This window comes from Manis javanica, chromosome 10, assembly GCF_040802235.1.
Source record: "Manis javanica isolate MJ-LG chromosome 10, MJ_LKY, whole genome shotgun sequence".
NCBI classification, from domain to species: domain Eukaryota; kingdom Metazoa; phylum Chordata; class Mammalia; order Pholidota; family Manidae; genus Manis; species Manis javanica.
This window is the reverse complement of record NC_133165.1, coordinates 88,005,044-88,028,709: the sequence shown is the minus strand read 5'-3', so window position 1 is coordinate 88,028,709 and position 23,666 is coordinate 88,005,044. Positions and strand designations below refer to the sequence as shown.

The window sequence follows — 23,666 nt, the reverse complement described above, 5'->3', positions numbered from 1 at the left end:
TCCTGGCCCCAGACTCCTGCCTCCAGATTTGTGCTGTGCCACACCATGTACCTCTCCCCCAACATATGCACACTCCCCCACACACCAAGGTGGGCCAGGCCCTCTGATTACCTGCTCTTACAGTCCTTCCTTTGCAGCCTTCACTACAGCTGTATTTCTATAACCGCCTAATTATCTAACATGGACTTTTTGGATCATCACTGTACCCCCAAGTCTAGGACATAGTAAGAGCTGGCTAGAGTTTGGGAACTCCTCAGAGGCTGGTTAGCATCTGAATAAAGTTCAGTATATTCAGTCCATTCATTCACCTTCACAGGTGAATGAACAATGCCCATGGCCTGGTCAACTAGGGGACCCCAGGGTGAGTAGTAAAAGTCAGAAGCTGGAGAACTGACAGAGGTGGCAGAAGAAATCTACGCCCACCCAGATATTACTAACCAGGTGACAGATATGCTATGTGCTATGTGCTAGGTAGGGGCCAAAAAATATATATATCTGTATTTGATTTTGAGTAAAGAAACTTGTGGGATATGTAAGGAACTAATATTGATTATCCATGGAGGTGGGAGTAAGATTTCTCAAAAGTATGCCTTTTTGTATCATTCTGATTTTTGGACTACATAAAAAAAAATCCAGTGGAAAAAATAAAATAAAAAACCTTAAAAAAATGTTAGAAGGAACAACCACTTGACCAGGTGATTTCTAAAGCCCCTCCCAGCTGGGGCCATCTACTCTCCTCCCCTGTTAGGAAGTAGGAACCAGGCTCCTGAAATCAGGGACTCTGACCAAGGGATGCCAATGTCTTATCTCCCTTTCTTCCCAGAAATCTCTCCCTGGGCTAGTGGTGAGGCCCTCCCACCCCAGGTTGTGGTGTGAAATGGTAGCACCAAATAATTCAGAAGAGGGTCGAGGCCACTTCCACCTGGGTAAGAGCTGGGTTCATTCTAGATCCCTGGGATGGCGGGGGAAGGTCTGTCCAAGGGCAGAGGCAGAGGTGGGAGGCTGGGCAGGGGGACAGTGTGGAAAAGGTCAGGGTAAAGTCGGATAAAGGACTTGTGGAAGCTGCTGGGGCTGCTGTGGGCAGGTTCTGGGGGTGTCTCAACAGATCCTCACACAAAGGGCCAATTACAGCCCCTACATCAAGCCAGCGGGGATGAAATGAATCAGCCCCTGGGAACTGCAGCTGCTGAGAGCCCTCGGGCCACACCCCAGAAGTTCCCGGGGCTCCTCACAGTCCCATCTAGGAAAAGCCTCATTATTCTCCTACCCAGAGGGTCTTTGGGAGGGAAAATTTCAAGCCCCATGTGAGAATGAGCACTACAGACCAATGCTGTGAGCAGCACCCACCATGCCAGCCTCACAGGCAGCAGCCTGAACAGCAGAATGGGGTTGTCTCTCCTTTTAAAATTTCCACACACTTTTTTTTTAAAGCTTAGTGAGTACTGGAGATCTTCCAGAGCTCACAGACCAGCATAAAGTTCAGGAAGCTGTGCTGACCAGTCTCTTCTCAGCAGCTGCTGGATTTTTAGAAATCAGTAATAAGAGCAGTGATAATTCACCTTAATAACAGCTTGGCCTCCTCAGGCATCTTTCATCTATGCAACACCCAGAGCCAGGAGAATGGTAATTATCAAGCAGATGCCACACCCCACTGAGAATGTGCTATTAATCCATCAGCACAGGCTGGGAAACTGAGGCCAAGGGAGAAGGATTCTCCCTCATATGGCTAAGGATGCAGGTGCGAAGAGCCACTGGGCCATGAGGAACTGAAGGCACTGGCTCCATACCTGCTGTGTTTTGGGAGATGCTGAGATAAGGGCACTCCTTTCAGAGTCACTAGATCTGGGTTTGGGGTGAAGGTGAGGAAGACCTGGTAGGTCTCCTTAGCCCCCTCCAGGGGCTGCAGCAGAGCTTGGTGGTACCCGTGGCTGGGAGTAAGGGCCTTTGCTCTTGAGCCCTCACACTCACCTTCCCAATGGCTGCTTTGAGCATGTCTGCTATCTCTGTAAAACGTGCGGGCACTACAGAGGGAGGGCTCAGCTCTCCAAACAGCCCCAAGCCCCAGGTGCAGTTCATGAGATGGGAGCGGTGGCACCCTGCAGCTGGGTGGGCGGATCTATCAAAAACATGGGAGACTGCTTCTTGGGATGCAAGCCCATCTCCACAACCCCCTTCCATCTTTGGCACTGATCTCAAAATAATGAGATCTTTCCCCCAGCAAGGCCCGCCTGGTCTGTCACTGCTACAGAAACCTGCAGAGGCGGCCCAGCTGGCCCGTGCCCTCCTGCCTCAGGAGGACAGGAGAGGGTGGGCAAAGAGCCACAGAAGACAAAGATCCTTTCCCACTGTGGCCATGGAGGGAAGCAGCAGAGACTCAAACAAGAATAGAAGGGTAAGAGAGAGGTCTGCTGTGCAGATCCATCCACAGCCTATTATGTGCCTGGTACTGTGAGAGACACTGGGAACAACATAACCTCAGCCCTGACGAAACCATAAGGGCCAAGCCAGGCAGCCACCAGGAGCCCTGTCCTCCAACACTCAGGGCAGGGCCTGCAGAAAAATATTAAGGGTGTTGTTCTATGGGATTTGAAGTTGTTTTTCTTCAGCATGTTAGAGAGCTAACCAGAGCCCCTGGGGCCCTGAGGTAACACTCTGACCCTCCAAAAGCCCAGCTCTCTGCAATCTCAGGTTCAAGAACCTCCCTTCTTTAAATTTGGCAAAGGTCCCCTTTTGCCCAAGAAATTAAGGCAGAATGGTGCCATGTAAAACACCAGACTAGTGCAAGAACCCTGCCTCTGACACACATCATCATATGAATCACTTCTCCCTCTGGACTTCAGTTTCTCCATTTTTAACACGAGGGCGTTGGACTAGACCATCTCTAGGACTCCTTCCAGCCTATGACTCTATGTTGTTTGGATGTGGTGGCAGAATCCAGGTTGATTTACATAAATTTGCATGTTCAATCAGAAATCCCAAACTCCAAGAATAGAAAATCGAATCAGTCCATTAGTGTAGCCAGACTGGGGTTGGAGGAGCCTGTCGGTTCAGATGAGGCCTGTCAAAGCAGATGGTGGCAGTGGTGGGGGACTGGGGGAGGAGCCAGGGATGTGGGGGTCAGAAGCAGCATTTGTTCTGAGATGCAGTTCTGGTGACCCAGGGCTGCTCAGGAGCCAGGGACCCTTCTTCAGCTATCAAGCAAGGGCCCTTTCTCCTGCTTCCTTGTCTGGCTGGCCAGCCTCAGAGCCACACCCCAGGAGGAAACAGCAGCCTCTGCCTAGCAACAGCAGCATCCTTCACTCTGACAGGGACTCAACCATTAACCACTTTCTGAGAAACTGACCTCCCTGGGAGCTTCCATTCTCCATTCCAGGGGCTCCGAGCAGTGAAGAGGATTTCCTTGGGGTCTAACCTAAATACCTTCTGCTCCAGCTTCACTCCCATGGGCAGCAGGGCCCAGGGAGGGAGGCTGCTCGGGACCCGGCAGCTCAGAGTGAAAAGCAATGCAGAAGAATGTGCTGCACATCCAATCCATTGCACAGCCTCTCTAACCACCACTCTCCTGCACCATACCCCCTGGAACCTGGGAGGCCAAGGGTGAATACAAAGATGCCATGAAGGCCTTTAGCTCTTGGGCCGCAGAGCATGTCCCAACCTGGAGAGCCTGACTCCTGAGAAACCCTACTCCCAGCAGGGAAGGAGGCTGAGAAAGCTGGGGTTGGGGCAGCAGCTCCCTGCTGCCACCTGGCTGGTAAGGCAGGGCCTGGGAGGTTGGCTGGGTGAGGACAGCAGGGAAGATTCCTCAAAGCCTGGGAGCTGGGGAGTGAAGGCAGAGGTGAGGTGAGTAGGGCCAGGGGACAGAATGGGTGACAGCGGGGGGGCTCTCCTCATCCTCTTCCCATGAGAGGAAGATGAGTGTGCTCCCTGGCCCAGATCCTAAAACAAGCCCCAACAACTGAGATGCAAACTGTCTCCTGGGAATCAGCTTACCCCGCTAGCTCTTAGCTACTTCCTCCTCTCAACTTTTTCCCAAAGGCCCAACTCAAAGACTGGCCTGCTGGGATGTCTCATCAGATGCCCTCATGAGTGGGCCATACCGCAAGCCACAAGGGGTGAGCTGGACAGTGATTCTTAGGCAGGATAAGGGATTATGCTCTCCTCCACCCAAGGTTCTAATGCTAAGTAACTTTGATTTAGAACAGCATCACCCAACACCTACCTCCAAACTGCGCCACCTTGCCAGAAGACCTTTCTCCCCTCTAGATACACTCATCAGTGGAACCACATATCTCAGAAAGTGGAAGAGAATTTAGAGCTTTCTAGTCCAACTGCTAAGTTTACAGATGGGGGAACAGAGCTCCAGAGAAGCAAATTGTCCCGACCAAGGTCATAAAGCCAGTAAGGAAGAACAGAGACCAGAGCTCTGATTCCCAGCCCACAATGATAGCAGCTTGATCCTAATATGCACTGCTTTCTGCCTGTCTGTGGTGGAAACGCTTGTTCCCTGCAGCCCCAGCCATCCGCCTCTCCAGGTTCTCACTCTCCTCCAAAAGCCTGAGCTGGAGAAAGATGCTGGAGGGCCCAAGCCACTGCCGGCACGAGGGCAGACACCACTGCAAGCACAGACCACAGACTCTGAAAATAAAGTTGAACTATACGAGAATATCTCCCCTGTCAGGAACACATGTTTCTCTGAAGTAGAAAACCCACTAACCCCAGGTTGCTCTCAGAAAGACAGTGAACCAACATGAGAAGTGAATTTTGTCACTTCTCTGAAACCCTTCCTGAAAGACAAGGAGTCTCAGAGTCAGCTGACACAGTATCTTGCAAGTGAGAGTCTGCAACAAGGCAACTGGGCTAGATTCATTTTCCCCAAAAGTACTGAACACAGAATGGTTAGGCACTGACCTCCTCTCTACTGTCCCCCAGGAGCACCCCATCCCAAACCTCTGTCTCCAACCACTACCTCTGGAAGGCAATTGTGCTTAGGCAGGAGGACCCCTGGGGAAGGCAGAGCAGTGGCAGAATGGGAATAGGATTGCCTTTACAGCCAGAGAACAAGTCAGCCTAAGACCCCCAGCTTCTCAGGAAGATGAGCATTTAAGAAGTAGCAGCTGGACAGGCTGGGTAGACAGCGCTGAGACGCCCGGAAAACCAGGCCTGTGGGAGGTGCGGGCCCTCCGGGGCAGTGCCAGGGCTAGAGAGACCACAGGGCCTTAGACCCAAGTTAAGGCGAGGGGAGATGGGGTTCGGACAGCCGCTTTCTTAGTCGATCTAAGCCAGGCGAGTGTCGGGCACAGATAAATTCTCTGCATTCTTCTGGCACCGCAACCAGGACCCAGAGAGACTTTTCTAAACGCGCTGGCCTGGCCCCACTCCCTGCCCAGCCTTTCTCCCTATCTCAGATTCTCTGGAGGGTTCAGCCCGCCGGGCTCCCCTTCCTCCTTCCCCTCAAAGCCACCGAAGTTGTTCTCGGAGACCCTGATCTCTCCGCCTGTCTCCATCTACTCCACGCCCTACCGACACAGGCCACGGGGACTGCAAAGAGGGCGAAGAGGAGCTCAAGGCTCGTTTCCGAGCCTGCGCTTTGGGAAGAGCTCCCCCCAGCCTCCGCAACAACCCGGCACCGCTAAACTGTACCCGGACGGTGGAATGAGGGGTGGGGTGGGGTGCGCAGCTGGGGAAAGGTCAGTGTTTTAAGAGGGAGGGAGACCAGTCCCCGGAACATCCCCCTATGCCGAAAGTTTCCCTTCCGGGGCCACGGAGTGTGCGCGAGGATGGCGCGGGGGGCGGGAGGGGGTGGGGTGCGGGTGGACAGAGTCGCAGCCGGACCCTCCGGGGAGAGTGCGGCCGGAGAGAGGGGCAGGGCGTGAGGTCCCGGTAGGAAACAGCGCTGCGCTGCCCCCTCCAGCCCAAGGCTGCCACGAGAGCCTTACCCTCCACATTCCCACCCCCAGCCCGGAGATTACAACCCCCACTCGCCGCCCTGTAAACCCCAAGTAGAAGCCGAACTCACCGAAATCAGGTGTTGAATTGGGCCAGGGCAGACCGGAGCTGCTGGGTCCATGGCCGCGGCTCGGGTACAGGGGGCTGAGAAAGGGGGGGTGCTGGGGCCGCCTCTTGATGTCTAGGCTTTAAAGGGGCCAGTGAGCCCCGCCCCCCACCCAGATCACGCCTTCCCCTCCCGCGCAAGCCAATCCACGTTCACCCTGGATGCCCACCCCCAGCTCCTCCAGATGTTCCCAGGACAAGAGCTAGGGACGCCCGACCCCAACGCGCTGCTTCCGCGAGGTGGGAAGGGCCTCCCTTCCCCCTATAGGGAAACACTCTTACTAGGCCTGGCCGAGTCTTGCCTGCTAAACCACCCTAGGGCTGGGGTAAAAGCCTGGCTGGGCGGAGCGGTGGATGGAAGAGAGCATCTGTAGCAGAGAAAACTAAGTAGGTGCGCGCGGAGCTACGGGCATGCGCGCCTGCTTCTGTGGAGCTGGGCGTGCACGTGTATATGTGGTTGTGGGCGTCTGTTTGTAATTTGCCTTCCTGTTTACGTTTTGGGCATAAGTCTATGGGTACAGGCTTGAGTGCTTCCTTGGCCCTAAACGATCCCGCCTCCGTGATCGGGTCCTCCCAGTAACATGGAAAACGGTGCTGGGTACAGGCTCCGCTCCTCTGCTGTGCGGGCCGAGTCCTCACTGCTTTAGCAGGAGTGAAGGCTGAACAGAAAAAGGATACAACCTTGTTCTGAGCCACCTGCTGTCTTAGTAGGAATGAGTTCCTGCTCTCTTTAACTACCGAGTGCTTAAAAGAGGAAAAGCAAACAGCTCACTTAGGAGGCCCCTGCAGAGCCTCAGAGCTCCCTTCAATACAATTTTCATTGGTCCTTGCCCTTGACTGGATACCATATAATCTTCGCAATCTGCATTGTACTGACTGGCCAGTTAATGCAGGTTCCAAACGGGGTTCTGCAGAGAAATTCGAAGGGATCCCTAGCCATTGTCTCTCCAATTTTATTAAATTGCTTATGCTGTGGGTATACACGAGATGTATCAAAGTATCATATTAATCCAAAAAGGAATAGAAAAGCTGAGGGAACACAGTGTTTAAATTGGCTAGGATTAGTCAAGAGTTCCTCTCTGAAGGAAGCTTCTTAATTTAAAATGGCATTGGAAGGGCAGAGAACACTTGAGTAGAAACCAGGCAGGTCAGGACACAAGGAGACTCAGGTAGGAATGAGCAAATTATCTGCATCAGACAGTAAGCAGTTCACCTTGGTAGGGTGGGAAATGGGTAAAGTTGAGGATGATTGAGTGAGATCAGAATGAGAATGTGGATTTGACAAGTCGTTTTGCTTCTTGAGCACAGGGGTAGCTTGATGAAAACAGTGCCTGAGGACCGTTATTACTGGAGCTAAAAGATGTCATGATGGTTACTCCCACCAGCTTTCTCATCTTTGCTTTAAAACAAAAATTTTAATTGATTTATCCTTAATATACAATAAAATGCACAGATCTAAGGTGTTTGTGGTGAATTTCAACATATACCTATGTAACCCCCCAAACAAGCTAATGAGCCATCACGCCAGAAAATTCCCTCATGCTCCTTTATAGTTGACAACCCTGCACCTACCCCACCACACAGCCCCTGCAACTTGCTGAATTCTATCACCATAATTGTCTCTGTTCCTTGGATTTCATGTAAGTGGAATCATACAGTATGTACTCTCGTGTCCATATTCATTAGTTTAGCAATGGTTTTGAGATCCAGCCACGAGTAGTCTTTTCCTGGATAAATATATCACAATTAGTTTATTCATTTCTCCATTTGATGGATATTTAGGTGTTTACAGTATAGAGCTATTATGAATAAGGCGGCTATAAACGTTCTTCTGCAAATTGCTTTGTGAACTTGTTTTCATTTCTGGGAAAGCTCACCTTATTTCTTGATGATAGGTACTGGCATCTTTGGAACCCTGAAGCATTATTATTCAATCACCCAACATTTATTGAATAGGGATCAGTGGGTTAGTCCTGGGCTTACAACAAAAACAGATGTGAAACATTCCTCAAAGGACTTAAAAAGTCCAGTAAAACTCCAAGTATCTGTTGCATTACAAAACTATGGGATGAAAAACACCTCAAGAGTCGGCCAGGCATCTCTATTTGTGGATGTTCCCAAATAACTAAATTTTTGGAAGCAAAAAGACCACCTAGATTATTTTTTACTTATCATTCAGATGCTTCCCTTGTTCAATAAACACAGCCAGAACATCTGGTTGTCAGACAAGTACCTGCCTTTACTTAAAGGCTCTTGCAAACTTGAAAGTTGAGGCATTCAGATTTTGGCAGGTTCTCTATGCCTTCATCTTCACTGACATGAGGTGGAAGAAATAAAGCTACCATTGCTCCATGATCTCTGTCTTTGATGAAGGCTTAGGACACTTCAATTCTCAGTGGCCTAATTCACTTAAATAATTAAAAATTATACAGAAGTCCCAAAGTTGATTTTATTCCCTTGTTATATATACCCACTGATCATATAGTGTTCTTTTTTGAAACATCTGTGTCACAAAACAAACTAGGCTTTTAGGTTTCTTGTTGCTGCAAGGTGTTGGTAACAAACCAGTTTTGTGCATGATCTAATTGTATATATAGTGCTGATGACTGATAGGCAGATGGCATCTCTGAGAACTACCCTCTCAATGCTCACGTCAGGACTTTGGGGGGGTCCTCTGCTTCAGTACTATGTGGTCATTCAGTGTTGCAGCATCTTCATTCCTCAGTTTAGCGCTGTACTCATTTGGCCATTGGTTGATAAACTGACCCCAGTTTAGAATTTCTGACACCAGGAGGTGGTCAGGATGGTAACTACCTTCTCAAAAGATCCTAACCTCAAAAGATTCTCTAGGTTGGACTGACTCAGAGTGCATTCTTGATGTCTTTCTTACTCAATGAGAGGAAGAAAGAGGCTGGGGATAGGCTGTTTGGTCATTTGCTGAACAGACCTTTGCTATTGCTGCTTAATTCTACATGAAACAATCATGTTCCTTGTGTTCTGACAGAATTGCCAATATGTGCTTTGAAACCTCCTACCTGGCACAGATATGATAGATCCACTCAGGTCCTTGACTGCCCTTTTTCTCATTTTCCTTACTCAAAAAACCTTATTGTGTCTCTACTGTATGCCAGGCACTGTGCATATAGAATTAGATAACCAGTATGGAATTGAAAAGGTAAGCAATGGGGAGAGCATACTTTATCCCAAGAGCAATGCAGAGCCTTTGGATGGCTTTCAGCAAGGGGATGGCATAACCACGACTGCATTTTAGAAAGATCACTGTGGAAAATAGGGTGTAAGAGTGAAATCAGGAAGACCGGAGAGAACAGTTTTGTAGTTGCTCTACAAATGAGAAACAAGGTGCTGTCGACTAGGAACTGATAGTGGTGACTGGAAGGGGCAGGAAGCAGAGAGCTAAGTCAAGACCTCTAGACTAAGTAACTTGCAGATAGTAGGCCCACTCACTGCAACAGAAAACACCAGAGGAAAGAGCAGATTTGGGAGATGAGATATGCTTACTCCCAAATGTGCTGATATTGAAATGCCTGGGGGATGTCCAAGTGGAAATGACTATCCAAGAGGTCAAAGCTTCCCTACTGTTGTCCCTCTGACATAGAACAGTCTCGGTAAGGTATGTTACCATGAAATCACCATCATTTTCTGTGTTCCACGAAATGGAAAAGCTTGGGAGGTACTGATTGCATACTACTGTTGGATAAATAATTCTGAAACTCAGGCAAGAGATCTGGACTTGAGTGAAGAGATTTGTGAGTCACCAGGACATCAGAACATAGGTGGTAAATGAAGCCATGGAGTGGAAGAGATTACGGCAAGGAGAGAAGAGACTGAACAGAACTCTGAGGAACATCATTAGAGAGGGGCTCCAGAGAAGGAGGGGGACAACTGGCTGAGAGCTGTCACCAGAGCCCAAGAGGCTTCCAAGACAAGACCAAATAGTTACTGATATCGCTGCTGTCACATTGGATCAGCACTGAGACATACTGGCTGACTTCAGCCCTATGTCCCTAGTGACTTTGGCAAAACCAAACTAAAAAGGGTTCAGGAAGATGTACAAAGTAAGGGATGGAGGGAAGAAGTGTTTAAAACTCTTTAAAAAAAATTTGGCTATGCTTTGAGGGAAAAGCTAGATATGTGGGTAGGGCAATGGGGAGTGAGAGTCAGTTTAGGAAGCTATTTTTAGAAAGACTGCTTAATTTCATTTCAAAAATAATTTAAAACTAGTTATTTTTAAAAAGCACTATGTGCATATGGGTAGAAAAAAATCAAATAACACAGAGCAATTTTTTGCTGCATTTTCCATCTCCAACTGTGAGGCATTTTAATTTCTGGCTGATCCTTTAATATGATTAAAATATATTTATGTTGTTATCCTTTAATTTTTCACTTTTAGATGCTTTATTACCTTCTATGTGTATATTCTTCTTAAAAGGTACAAAAGTGGGAGCTTACTATTTATACTTACTACACTTGAAACATCTTGGAGACCTTTCTACATTAGCATATATTGACCTACCTTGTTCTTTTTAACAATTGCATAGTAATCCATTTATGGCTGTACCATAGTTTCCTAGTGATGGGTTGTTTCCAGCTTTCACTTTTACCAACCAACTATAATGTACACATCCTTATATAGTTATGTTTGTATTATAAGGACACTTGCCCTTTGTCATATATATTGCAAACAATTTCCCTAATTGGTAGCTTGTCATGTGACTTTTTTAGATTTTTTTTTTCTTTGCCTTAGTCAAATTTATTGGTCTTTTCTTTTATGGCTTTTGGGTTTTTTATGTTCAGTAAGTACTCCAATTTTTAAAATGACCATTTTTCTCTAGTATGTTTAATAGTTTTTTTACTTAAAATATTCCATTCAGAATCTACTTAAATGACAAAGACCACTGTTATTTCTCACTACTGCTCAGAAGACATCTTCATTCTAAACCAGCCAATCCTGTTTGTTCTTGATATATAAATACCCTGTCCTCTGTACTCCTGATGAGAGGTTCCTTTCTCCAGGCTCATCACTGCAAAAGCCATATTCCCTTAGGGAACAGCTCAAATCCCATATCTTCTGAAAGTCTTCCATGTCCATTGAGGGTCACAAAGATTTTTCTTTTTCTGGTGCCCACATGATCGCCTGCTGCCTTGTACAAGCCTCTCCTTTTCTCAACTGCAACATATTTGCTGAATGAATCAAATCCAACTTTTACAAGTCTTGGTTGTTTAATCTACTTTTTCCATCCTCCACAGCAGCTAAAAGCATGCTAGGTGTAAGGAAGGAATTAATGAAATACTTCTTGATTTGCCATAAAAGTGTGTGCTTCGCTAATGGGCATCTGAAATGTGGCTGCTCCAAACTGAGATGACCTGTAAGCGTAAAATACTCATCAGATTTTGAAAATGGTATAGAAAAAGGTAACATATCTCATTACTAATTTTTATATTGACTGTATGTTAAAATGATAATTTTTTGATATACTGGGTTACATAATTTTTAAAAAGTATATCCAGAATCATTTTCTATTCTTCAAGAAGCCTCATCATGCTTGGTGTTGGCTCCTAAATTAGGCTGGTTTGAGGGGAAGATGGATCTTTTCTTGAAATCAAAGATCATCTGTCTTCAGGGATGCTCATAGGCCATTATGCAATCATTACCATCTTCGTATCAGGGCTTCATATTTATGAGTACTATTTACACATCTTTGAAAATAACTGCTACAGAGTTGAAATACAATGGTTTTCCCAACAGGTCAGCCAATAGAAATGTTAGGAGGGAACAGGTCAGGCTCAGATGCTTAAGCATCACCTATAGTTTTAATGACTGAAGATTATTCAATTAACAGGTCAGCCAATAGAAATGTTAGGAGGGAACAGGTCAGGCTCAGATGCTTAAGCATCACCTATAGTTTTAATGACTGAAGATTATTCAATTAACCATGTAGATGGAACCCCGCCATTTCTTTGGTCACTGGGGCCATTTTCTGCCATTAAGGAGTTATCTGGACAGATACCACTTGGCTTGTACCTTGTCTCTTTGTAGTCAGAGCCCCTATATTAGTTTCCTGTTCCTGCTGTAACAACTCATCACAAACTTAATGGTTTAAAACAACACAAATTTATTCTCTCACGGAAGTCTAAAATCAAGGTGTTGGCACAGCTCTATTCCTTCCAGAGGCTTCAGGGATGATCCATTTCCTTGCCTTTTCTAATGGCATTTCTTGGCTCACAGCCCTTTCATCACTCCAACCTCTTGCTTCTGCTGCATCTCCTACTGTGGTCAAATCTCCCTTTGCCTTCCCTTTTATAAGGATACTTATGATTAATTTAGGGTCCATCTTAGTAGCCAAGATTAATCTCCTGATCTCAAAATCATTAATCAAGATCTTTAATCTACATAATTTACATATTTGTACACATCTACAAAGTCCCTTTTGCTATCTAAGGTAGCATTCACAGGTTCCAGGGATTAGGATGTGGCCATCTTGGGGGACCATTATTCAGCCTGCCCATATACATTTCTTTGTATTGCTCTGGTGGAGGGCAAGAGCACCAGCAGGGTCACAAGGTCTCCAAGTGCTCTTAAATTAAGATCTACAGAGCAGTAGGTAAATTCACATCTGTAACCATGTGATCACTCTGAAACCATCATACACTGGCCTCATTTCCATTAGCAGTTAGCACTCCCTCCCCAGCATTGCTTCCTTTAAAATGCTCTGTAGTGCTGGAGTTGAACTCATTACTTCTTCACCCTAAAAAACAAATTACTGGAGATAGTAAGATGTGTGTTTTCTACAGAGATGAGATGTTTTTCTCATAAGTCTTTGATCTAACAAGCACAGTCATGGTCTGTGGCATGCTTACAGAGTATAATAGCTCCTTGTTTTTGTTTAACACTCTGCATTCTGCAAAATACCTTAATATCTTTAAGCTCATTTTTAAACAGATGAGTAAACTGAGGCTTAGAGCGGTTAAATGACTTGAACAGGGTGGTGACACAATGAATTACTGGCAGACACGGATTCCAAATCTGATGTTCTTTCCACCTCATGTTCCCTGGCCAAACTCAATCCCAGGGGACTGAGAAGGAACTGCCTGATCTTGAGATCTTAATATATCCTGGAGTTGGCCTTAGAATCCCTAACTTCTGAGAAGATATGGATTGAACCCCACTTTTATGAGTTTTGACTTACCTACCCAGCGGTCAAAGCTAGAGGCAGAATGGGAATTTCAGGAATTCAGAGGAAGGTTACGGTTGCTGGCAAGGGAGAGAGTACAGTGAGAGGGTAGTTAGGACTGAGGGGGACTTAGAGTGTCTGTGTCTGCTGTATGGCTGCCAACTGTGTTCTGAAACACCTGTGAGAGCCAAGCCTGTTTAAATGGTAGGCTGCAGCAGGGGTACTCTCAGGTATCCCACCTAGAATTAGGCTTGACTTCAGAGAGGAATTCTAAGAACGTCAGGGATAACCAAGAGTGCCTGGCTGGATCTCTTATTCCCAGACCTGAACACATAATTTGAGGAAGCACAGTAAATCCAAAGCCCTTGCTTTTACACTGGATCTTTGGAGTCTCTTCCCAGTCTTGATTTCTGTGGCATCTCAAGGCATGGCAGCCAAGACCCACACTTGGCCACTACACTGCCGAGGTTCAAGCTCTGCCACTTACCAGGTGTGTGACCTTGGGAAAGTCACCTAACCTGTGTGTGCTTCAGTTTCCACACCAGCAAAATGGGGATAATAATAGTTATCTGCCCACAGGATTGTTTCAAGTATTAAAAAAGTTGTCTGGTACATGGTACTGTATCATCATCTTTTTTGTTTTCTTTTTCCCTATTTCTAACCAGATCTCTCTTGGTTCCTCCTTTCCCCCTCACTTAATAACTATTAGCAGCCCTAAGGCCTAGGATCTGGTCCCTATCATATCCACATGTTTTTGGAATTTACTACTCGTTAAATCTCAATCAATCTGTATGAATGACTTCGAAATTCTTATTTCTAGTTTTCATCTGCTATCCTCTTCCAAACCATCAATAATGAAGGTCTTGAAATGGATATTTTATCTCAGTGATGTTTGGGAACATACACTGCCAACTCGCATGCCAAAGGCTAAGCTTATCCCCTCTCAATGTACTAATTTCTCTCCATTTTCAGTTTCCTGGACAGTCTTTTGCCCAATCACAGATCTCTTTTCTTCTCAATACTTGAATCCAGGTGCCATTTCTCTTTTGTCCACTCATGTATTCATTCAACAAGTAATTCTCAGCTGCCTGCCTTGTGTCAGACATTGTGCTAGGTAGGCCTAGGTTTATAAGGGTAAGTTGGGCTTGAGGACATCAGTCTTGTGGTGGTGGGAAAGAGGCATATAAACGATTATCATGAGGTCAGTACTATACTAGAGGCTTCCATGCAAAGTCTGCACTAGACTGTAGTAACAAATGCAAAGTACTACAGGCGTTAGGGAAGATTTCTGAGAAAATGTAACATCTGGGTCATTTTTTAGGACAAACAGTTCATCCAAGTTGCAAGGTAGGAGAGCTGGAGGAGAGAGATGAGAAGCAGAGGGAACCTGTGCTAAATCTCAGAGGTATGAAAGGATATGACCAATCTGGGGGGCAGTTTAAGGGGTAGTGGTGAGAAGTTTAGTGTGGCTCATTTGAGGAGGAAAGGCATGAAGACCAGCACTGTCCAACACAACTTCCTGTAAGAATAGAAATGTTCTGTATCTGTGCTGTCCAATAAGGTAGTCACTACTTACATGCAGCTACTGAACACTAGAAATGTGGCTAGCATAACTGAGGAGCTAAATTTTAAATTTTATTTCACTTTGCCTAATTTAAATAGCAAGCAACTAACATACTGAACACCACTGGTTTAGGAACTGGCTAAAGGACAGGACTCTAGGCACAAGGAAACCACTAAGGTTTCTAAGCATGATACTAGTATAGGTAGATATCTGAGAAAGGGAACACTGGCAGTAGGACAGAGAATGGATTGTACAGTAGTGACTTTACACAGAAACCCCTGGTAGTTACCAGCCCCGTGATGGAATAAACGGAGCTTACATATCATTGGCAGGATTTACTGGACTTTGTGACCATTTCCATGAGGGGAGTGTAAGCAAGGAGAGTCAACTGAAGTTTGTAGCTTGGGCAAAGCGTGAGTGCCAACAACTGAGATAGGATTAGGTTTGGAATGAGGGAAATGGGTTTGCTCTAGGGATATGCTAAATTTGAGGTGTTTAAGAACTATCTAGGGGGATTTCACTACCAAACAGGAAAAATATTAATCTGGAACTGCGGAGTTGGGCTACCGATATATTTGGGAGTTATTGGAAGATAGGTAGTTGTTAAAGGCATGGGAGTAGAGGAACTCACACAAGTATGTAGAAGAGGACTGGATAGACCCTAAAGAACCCTAAGCAATCAAAGTGTGGTCTATTTCTGCTTGCATCAGAATCACCTGGGGTGCTGTTAAAAATAGATTGTGAATGTATTTAATGCCATGGAATTGTACACTTAGAAGTAGTTAAAACAGTAAATTCTATGTTACATGTAATTTACCACAACAAAAAAATGCGAAAAACCAAGTCAAAACAAAAAGATTCCTAAGCCCCATTCCCAATCTGAATCAGTTTCTGGAGATGAATCCAGGACTCAGGTAATTCTTATGCAAATTAAAACTGGAACCAATTGTTTAAGAGGTAGAGAGAAACTAAAAGACAGGAAGAGAATAAAGGGAGAGAGATATGGGGGAGAAACCAAGAATGAGCAGTTCAAGAAGGAAAAAAGGGTCAGTGGTGTTATGGCCTGGGAGGAAGACTGCAAAGAGGCTTCAGAATTTGGTGTTCAGGTGGTCACTGATGATGGGCACTGAGGGACCAGAGGCTGTGGGGTCTATTCTTTCAAGGGCTTTGCTCATGTTTGGTGGGGAAGAGATGGCAGGAAGGATTGCATGAGCCTGAGGAGGAGATAGGACACAGGGTAAATTGGCAGTTTTGAAGATATGAGAGAACTGAACATGCTGGCAGGTGGACAAGGAGGAGTCAGTGTGACCAAAGAGACACCAAGGGGATCTTCAATAAAGCGCAATTTGGGAGAGGCAGTAGAGGTTGGGATCAGGAACTTAAGCAGAGGTTATAGGCTAAAAGCTCCCTGGAAGTTTAGAAGAGAAAAGGAGGGAAGACGAAGAAGTTCAATACAAGAGGGCAAGAAAAGACTTTCTGGCACAGCAACCAAGAATGGTACCACTTGGTGGTTAGGTCATCTGCTTAGATTAACAGAGCAGGGATGTAGCGTCAAAAGCCTGCAAAAGGGTAAAAGTCTGGAAGAGTCACTAGAACAGAAGTGATCCAGAGCAGCAATATCAAATGACTGAAAAGTAGCAGTGGAGTCTATTGAGATTAGAATGGCACCAACCACACAATTATCCTGCACAAAGTAGAAAAAAATAAAGGTTTTGTTTCCATCTCCTGTTGTTTCGGGAATGCACTGGCTTCTGCTCTCTCACGCATAAAATTCAAATTCCTTAGCAGGAACTTTTACTAAAACTTCTCTATCAATAGGTCCAACCTCTCATTGCTGGCTGGTTCTCTTATTCCCTACAATAACTTCAATTCATAAAATAATAGAACCTTATGGATTCTGAAACTCATCAATCCAGTCTTCCTTCTTAGCTGGGTATGTTTTGTTTTTCCATCTTCTTTCCATCAAACAAATCTTTCTTCATCTTCCACTTTCCTTTGGGCTCAACTCACAGTTGTTTAACTATCAAAACCTGACAGACATCAGTGACACCTGTGCTATAGTCATACAACTGCAGATGAAACTGTGCTTGCTTCCCATGCATATTCGCACCCCCACACTGGTATGCTCTGGCAGAGGATGCTGACAAAAAAGTCCTGAATTAACTTACGTGCTGGCATGTCATTTGTTCTGAGCATGAGTTTCTTTTTCTTGAGCTGAACCTCCCTGGACAGAGTGGTTAAAGATGAAGTTCTATTTCAGATTCAGAGGGTGCTGTCAACCAAACTCAAGTCACTTTTAATAATTAACATACAGTTATATAGTGTATACAATCCCACTTCATTTGATTTGTGCCAGTTGAATTTAATCTAAAATTTCAAAAAATCTTTTAAATGTTAGTCAGTGCATCTTGGTTAGTATAACTGCTAAGATATAACTGCTGTGCTGAGCCTGGGGATGTTGGGAAACTTGACCTTCTCTGCAAAGATAAGACGTTTTTCCTACTAACTCTCTTTTAGCCAAGCTGGTGACTTCTCATTCCAGGTTGTGTTGTGAGGTTTTAGCCAAAGACAGAAACGAGTAAGTCCAGAAGAAGCTGATCAGATTCAAGGAGCCTAGGGAACTGACACATTCTAAGGCTAGCCTGGCCTAAGTCTTTAAATAACCACCTAAAACAAATCTTTCCATATCCCAGAATCAGGACCAATTTCTCTAGGCCATCTCAATCCAGACAGTACAGCTTACTGCTCCATAGATGTATTCTCTTCAGGGATCATCTCAAACAATGAGGAACAGGTACTGATTCTTTCAACTGCATGTCTTAGACATTTTGCTAAAAGCTTTTGCCAGGTTTTGAGACTGATTAACTATTAGGAGTTAAAGAGAGAGAACTTAATTCCTAGTATGAACCCCTTTTAATATCTCTTTCCTGGTTTTTCAGCCCTTTCAGCTTACTGTCTCCAGAATCTTAACCTGTTCCTTTCTTTCCCTTACTCTGTCAGTAATTCAGAGACTGGATATGTCTCTGTGGTTTGTTTTGTCCTGAAGAGCAGAAGGCTTCGGTCCCAGCTGGTGTTGCCAAAGCAACATACTAATTCCATGCCATGGTCCTGGGTCAGGATCTGCACAATCTGATTGGCCATATCACCTCGGATGGCAAGGGAGTGGAAGTGGTCAAAATGATGGAAGCCCAGCTTCCGGAGGCGCCTTGCAGCTGCCCGGTAACACTTCCAGGGCTGAGGCTCCACAAGGAGGTAGCAGCAGAGGGAGGAAAGGTGGGCCAGGAACTCCCATAGGCCATGGTCCCCATGGTTCAGATGAATCCACATGGTTATTGACATGCAGAAGCCAATGTCAAAAACTGAGCATCCAAACTGGCTTAAGAAAGAACTCAAGAGAACTTTCCGGGTCCTTTGGTTCATGAAGTCCAGGGTGATAAAAGTCAAGGCATCAGGAAAAGGGCATTCTTTTTCAGCTCTCTGTATCAGGACTGGATCTATGTCACAGCAGAGGAGATGGAGTTTTCTTGAGGCATCTGAGCAGGTCTCCCCATCTCGTAGGGAAAGGAAGTGTTTGTAAAGAGCCACACTCAGATCCTAGAGGAATCCAAAAGAGCTTTGTCATTGCAGCTCTCAAACAGTGAATGGAAGAGAAACCTGTATCTCTTATCTTCACACCGGACTGTCAGGTACTCCTGGCTTTATAGGATAGGAGGCTCCTAAACTCTAGAGGCTGCCAGAAGTTTTCCACAAAGCAGGCTCTCAGCGCCCTCCAGGGGTCTCAGGCTGTAATGAATCATCTCTACACTGCCGACATTTATGGTAGATTGGTTATATGGCTGATAAAGCTACTGCCCAGTGGATACAGCACAGGAGCCTAGAGCAGTATTTTCCAGCTGAAATAATATGCAAGTTATCTTTTTCCTTTTTCGGGTATCTCAGACCCAGGGAGGAGGAAAGGGTTCCTGGGGGCATAACCAGTATTCCTTACTAAGAAGGGGAGGAACAGAGCAAGTACTATCTTGTAAAAACCTGCTTCTCAAACCTGTGGTTGGGAAAATCTGGATTCCAGAAAGTCCTCATTCAGCTTTCACTCTCCAGCTTCAATTTTACTACCTGTCTTAGCCTTTGCGACCCCCTTCTGAGACTTACTCTGCTTTCTGCATCTGTTTCTCTCAAAAGTCACTGCTGACCTCCTTCTAGAAGTCAGAAAGACCTCCAGCCAAATCGTGATTCATGATTTTCATTATCGTAGCACCTTTTTGACTCTTAAACAAGTCACCATCTCCGTTCTCTAAGTTTGACTTCTATAGCCATTCTAACTAACTCAAATTTGTGTTACTCTAATCCATTTTGTCAAGGCATTTTTCTATTCACTACCTCATTTGCTCTGTGCCATGAGGAAAATATTCATACTCTTTGTGCAGGTTAAGAAAGTGTGGCTGGCAACAACCCAGATGTCCAGTGAAAGTAGCATGGATAAATAAATGTAGTATATTCATTAAGAAGGAATACTAAACAGTAGATTCAAATGAAGGGATTCAGCTCAGTGCAGCAACATGGATGACTCACAAATACATAATGCTGTGTAAAAAAAGCAGGACACAAAAGAAAATACATGGCATGCTTCCACTTATATGAAGTTCAAAAATGAGTAAAATTAAATTACATTGTTTAGAGAAACAAAAATAGTAAGCTATAAAGAAAAGCTAAGGAACAATATTTTAAAAAAGTTATCTCTGGGTGGGGGCGGTTTATAAACAGGAAAAGGCATCAGGTGACTTCTGGGGTATTGATAATGGTCTACTCTAGATCTGGACAGTTGTCACAAAGGTATCTGCTTTAAAATAATTCATAAAGAATTAATTTATGTTTTAAGCACTTTCCTATATGTGGCATAGTTCACAAGAAAATCTGCATTTTAAAAATTATGGTTCAGAGATCAGTGATTTGTCCAATATCATAAAGTTAATACATGGCAAGATATAAGCTACATTAGCTTCTTTCCTCTCTACCAGGCTTCTCATACTTGATTGTGAATACACATCACCTAAGGATCTTATTAAAATAAAGATGCTGATTTAGTAGATTTGGGTGGAGGCTCAGATCCTATATTTCTAATAAGCTTCCAAGACATGATGTAGTTCAAGGGCCACGCTTTGAGTAGTAAGTTCATATACCATGCTGCTCAATTTTCTCCCCATTTATTTACTTCTTTGCTGAGTCCTTCCTATCTGATCTGGGGTGTGCCCCATGTTTGACCAGTCATTTCATCATGTCAGTCCCTCCACCCCCATATCTCTCCATCCTCAATTCCCCAATTCTAGAGTACCCTGGAGGCATAAAAAAGAAAATATAGGCTTAAGGGCTCAGTTCCCCAAGATCCTGATTCAGAAGGTCTAGAGTGGAGCCTAGGAATTTTTAAAATTTAAACAAAACACCCCATAAATTATGGCACATTTATATAATAAAATATAATGAAGCTGCTAAAAAAGAATGTAGTGACAAGTGATCTCCAAACTATTAAATGAAAAGCAAGTTGCAAAACAGCATGCTACTATTTATAAAACTAAAAGAAGTGGGATGTTTATACATACATAAATGCTGTGTACACACACCCAAGAAATTATAAACAATGGGTGCGATTGTGTAAAAAGGAGGATTTAGGGTCAGGGTAAAGACCTAAGTTTTTATGTTATGCCTTTTTGTATTTTGTCTGTTTTATCAAGGGCAAGCATTTTTTCTCAAGTGTAAAGAAAAAAGCACCCTAAATGTATAGCCAGGTTTGGGAACCACTGCCCTAGTTAATTGCATGTACGGCCTTGCTTCTAATGTGTATATATACTACTCTCATCTTTAAAATCTCCTGGGATTTCCTAGTGTCCTTCACTAAGTCTTAAACCCAGTCTCTCTTTTCTATTCATTCCCCCTGTGATTTCCTGTATCATCACAGTGGAGAAATGTTTGCAAGGGATATCCAGACACTCATCTGCTCATTCCAGTTTTGAGCCTGTATCCAAATGTTCCCCTCCCCTTTATCAGCTTTGTCCCAATAGCCTTCAACCCTTCACCCAAGTTTCTGCCCCTCAGGCAAGCAACACAATTAAATTCTTCTCAGCCCCTTCTGCTCCTGGCCTGGAATGGACTGAGGATACTAACTTTTGAAGCATTTGCAATCATGGGGTAAGAATGCCTGCTCCTCTAGGATATCCTGGTGGCTACAAATGTGTTTCAGGGAGACATTTCGCTATTTTGCATACGATTTGGCAGTAATCATTATATGCCTAAGAATACTTTGCCGTAAGAAGACTTGGCAGTGCCTTCCTCCAGCACGATGCTCTATTTGCTTCTCGATCTTCTCCACTGTATCCAATCAACTTAATGTTTTTTAAATAAATATCCACTTGGCTCCAGGGTCCGTCCTGCACTCTGCGGCACAATATTCTTAATTCCAGGCGTGATTCTGTCACCCCTGGCTCATCTTTCTCAGTAAACCAGTTCCAACCCTACAATCCCAAATGTGTGTCTCCGGAAGCCCCTCTCCCCAGCCAGGTCGCCAGCCACACTGTGGGTCAACGCTACGCCTTTAAGCTCACTTTGGGAAAGTTACGATGGGTGTGATGTCACGCCCAAGCCAGAGCCCCCAGGGAACATGGAGGAAGCCAACCGCTCATCCCGACCTCCGATCTCTCCCTCGTCACTCACCCCAGAGTTACACCCCACGTCGAGCCCCAGGATCGGCCTCGTCTCGGGACTCTGGGGGAAGAGCCGGCGAAGCAGGTCGGAGGGCAGGAGGCGGAGCCGCTGCTCTGGAGGGTGGAAGCGCGAGTAATGTGGGAAATTTCCAAACGGGGCGGCCCCGGGTTCCAGAATTCGCGGTTCCTCTTCAGCCGTGGCCTCCTCAACGCCCAGGGTGGCCTGCTTCGTGGACGCCGCCATTAGCCTCGGTCTGGCCTCCGGGCCCCACTGAACCGGAAGTGAGAAACCTGCGGCCGGGAGAGCGGATTGGCCTGGCGCAGCCGGTGCTCGCTGAGCAAGCGCAGAGGCCACGCGCTCGAATTACCCTACGCAACCCTCGCTGCAGCCTGGACGGTGGTTTAGTACTATTATCCCATTACAGGTGGGCAGATGAGCGGAGAAAGGTTAACTGACTTGCCCAGGTCGATGTACTTTCCACGGGGGCTACCCAGAACGAGGAGTTTGTTGGGAGGTTGGAAATCAATTTTGGTCCAACTTCCTCCCTTTACAAACGCACTGAGATCCAGAGAGTAAGAAATACTTGTCCAGGGTCACAAAGAGAATCTGTGATACAGGGACTTGCACCCGTTTCATCACGTGGTTCCAGGAAAGGGTAGCCAGGAGCTTTGGGTCACTTGAAATGCCAGAAGACCCAGATGGCCTTGCCAGCCAGGTGGGACAGGAGATAGGGGCAACTGTAGTCTGTGAGCCCCTTGAGAGGCAAGGACTATGCCTTAAGAGCCAGCATTTAAGAATGCTTACTGAATGCCAGATATTTTTCTAAACCCTTTACACATATTAATTATTTAAATCCTCACATCAATCCTGTGAGAAAGACCATAATCATTATCCCTTTTATGTTGAGGTCACTGGGGCTCAATGAAGTTCGTAACCTGCCCAAGGCCATGCAATTAGCAATGATGGTACCGGGATTTGAACTCAGGGCAGTTTGGCTCTGGAGGGTGTACTTGCAACCATTGCTATTCTCAGCCTTGAATTCCCTATGCCTACCATAATGTCTGGCCCAAAGATGTTTAATAAATATTTATTGAATGAAAACTCAGTATCAACAAAATTGTATTGGGAAAACTGGATATTCATATGTGAAAGGATGAAAGTGGGCCTTATCTCACAAAAAAACCAACTCAAAATATATTAAGGACTTAAATGGTTAAGACGTGAAACTGTAAAACTCCTAGAAAAAAACATAGGGAAAGGCTTGTAACATTGATCTTATTAATGATTTCATATCTATGACACCAAAAACACAGACAACAAAAACAAAAATGGACAAGTGGGACTACATCAAACTAAAAAGCTTTTGCATAGCAATGGAAACCATCAATAGAGTAAAAAGGCAACCCAGAGAATGGGAGAATTATTTGCAAGCCATATATCTGATGAAGGATTAATTTCCAAACTATATAAGGCGTTCCTACAACTCAATAGCAAAAGAACTAATAACATTTAAAAATGGACAAAGGAATATTGAATAGCCATTTCTCTAAAGGATGACATACAAATGGCCAATGGATACATGAAAAGATGCTCACCATCACTAATCATCAAAGAAATGTAAATAAAAAAGATGTCACCTCACACTTGTTAGGATGGCTCTTATAAAAAAGAAAAGACAAGTGTTGGCAAGGATGTGGAGAAACTGCAACCCTTGTACACTGTTGGTGGGAATGTTAAATAGTATAACCTCTATGAAAAACAGCATGGCGATTCTTCAAAAAATTAAAATAGAACTCTGATAAGATTCAGCAGTCCCATTTCTAGATACTTTAAGAATTGAAATCAGGATCTCAAAGATAGCAGCATTCCTATGTTCATTGTGACACTATTCACAATAAACAAGATGTGGAAATAATTTAAAGTCCATCCCCAGATGAACAGGCAAAAGAAATGTGGTATACACATACAATGGAATATTATTCACCTTAAAAAAGGAGGAAATTTTGCCATATGTGACAACATAGAATAACCTTGATAGAATACCCTAAATGAAAATACCCAGTCACTGAGGGACAAATGCAGCAGGATTCCACTTACATAAGGTACCTGAAATGTCAAACTCACAGAAGCAAAGAACAGAATGATAGTTGCCAGAGGAAGTGGGG

The 23,666-nt window shown here is 44.9% G+C and overlaps 2 protein-coding genes across 4 annotated transcripts in view; both read right to left on the bottom strand.

The window, feature by feature from the left end:
• The window catches only part of NCKAP5L (NCK associated protein 5 like), a 45,020-nt gene extending 23,318 nt beyond the window's left edge, over positions 1-21,702 (bottom strand). The window contains exons 1-2 of one of the 3 annotated variants that reach the window (XM_073213554.1): positions 21,511-21,650; positions 6,017-6,090 (exon numbers count right to left, since the gene is read on the bottom strand). The gene's annotated coding sequence lies outside the window, so the exon portion shown is untranslated. Of the gene's footprint in view, positions 1-6,016; positions 6,097-21,510 lie in introns of those variants that run through there. The other 2 variants (XM_017678540.3, XM_073213555.1) reach the window with 2 other exon arrangements.
• Positions 11,443-21,853, bottom strand: BCDIN3D (BCDIN3 domain containing RNA methyltransferase). Its single transcript, XM_017678541.3, is given in 2 exon segments — positions 11,443-18,402; positions 21,511-21,853. Coding segments are annotated over 2 exon segments (879 nt in total). The 5' UTR covers positions 21,745-21,853; the 3' UTR covers positions 11,443-17,757.
• Positions 21,854-23,666: the final 1,813 nt, after the last annotated feature.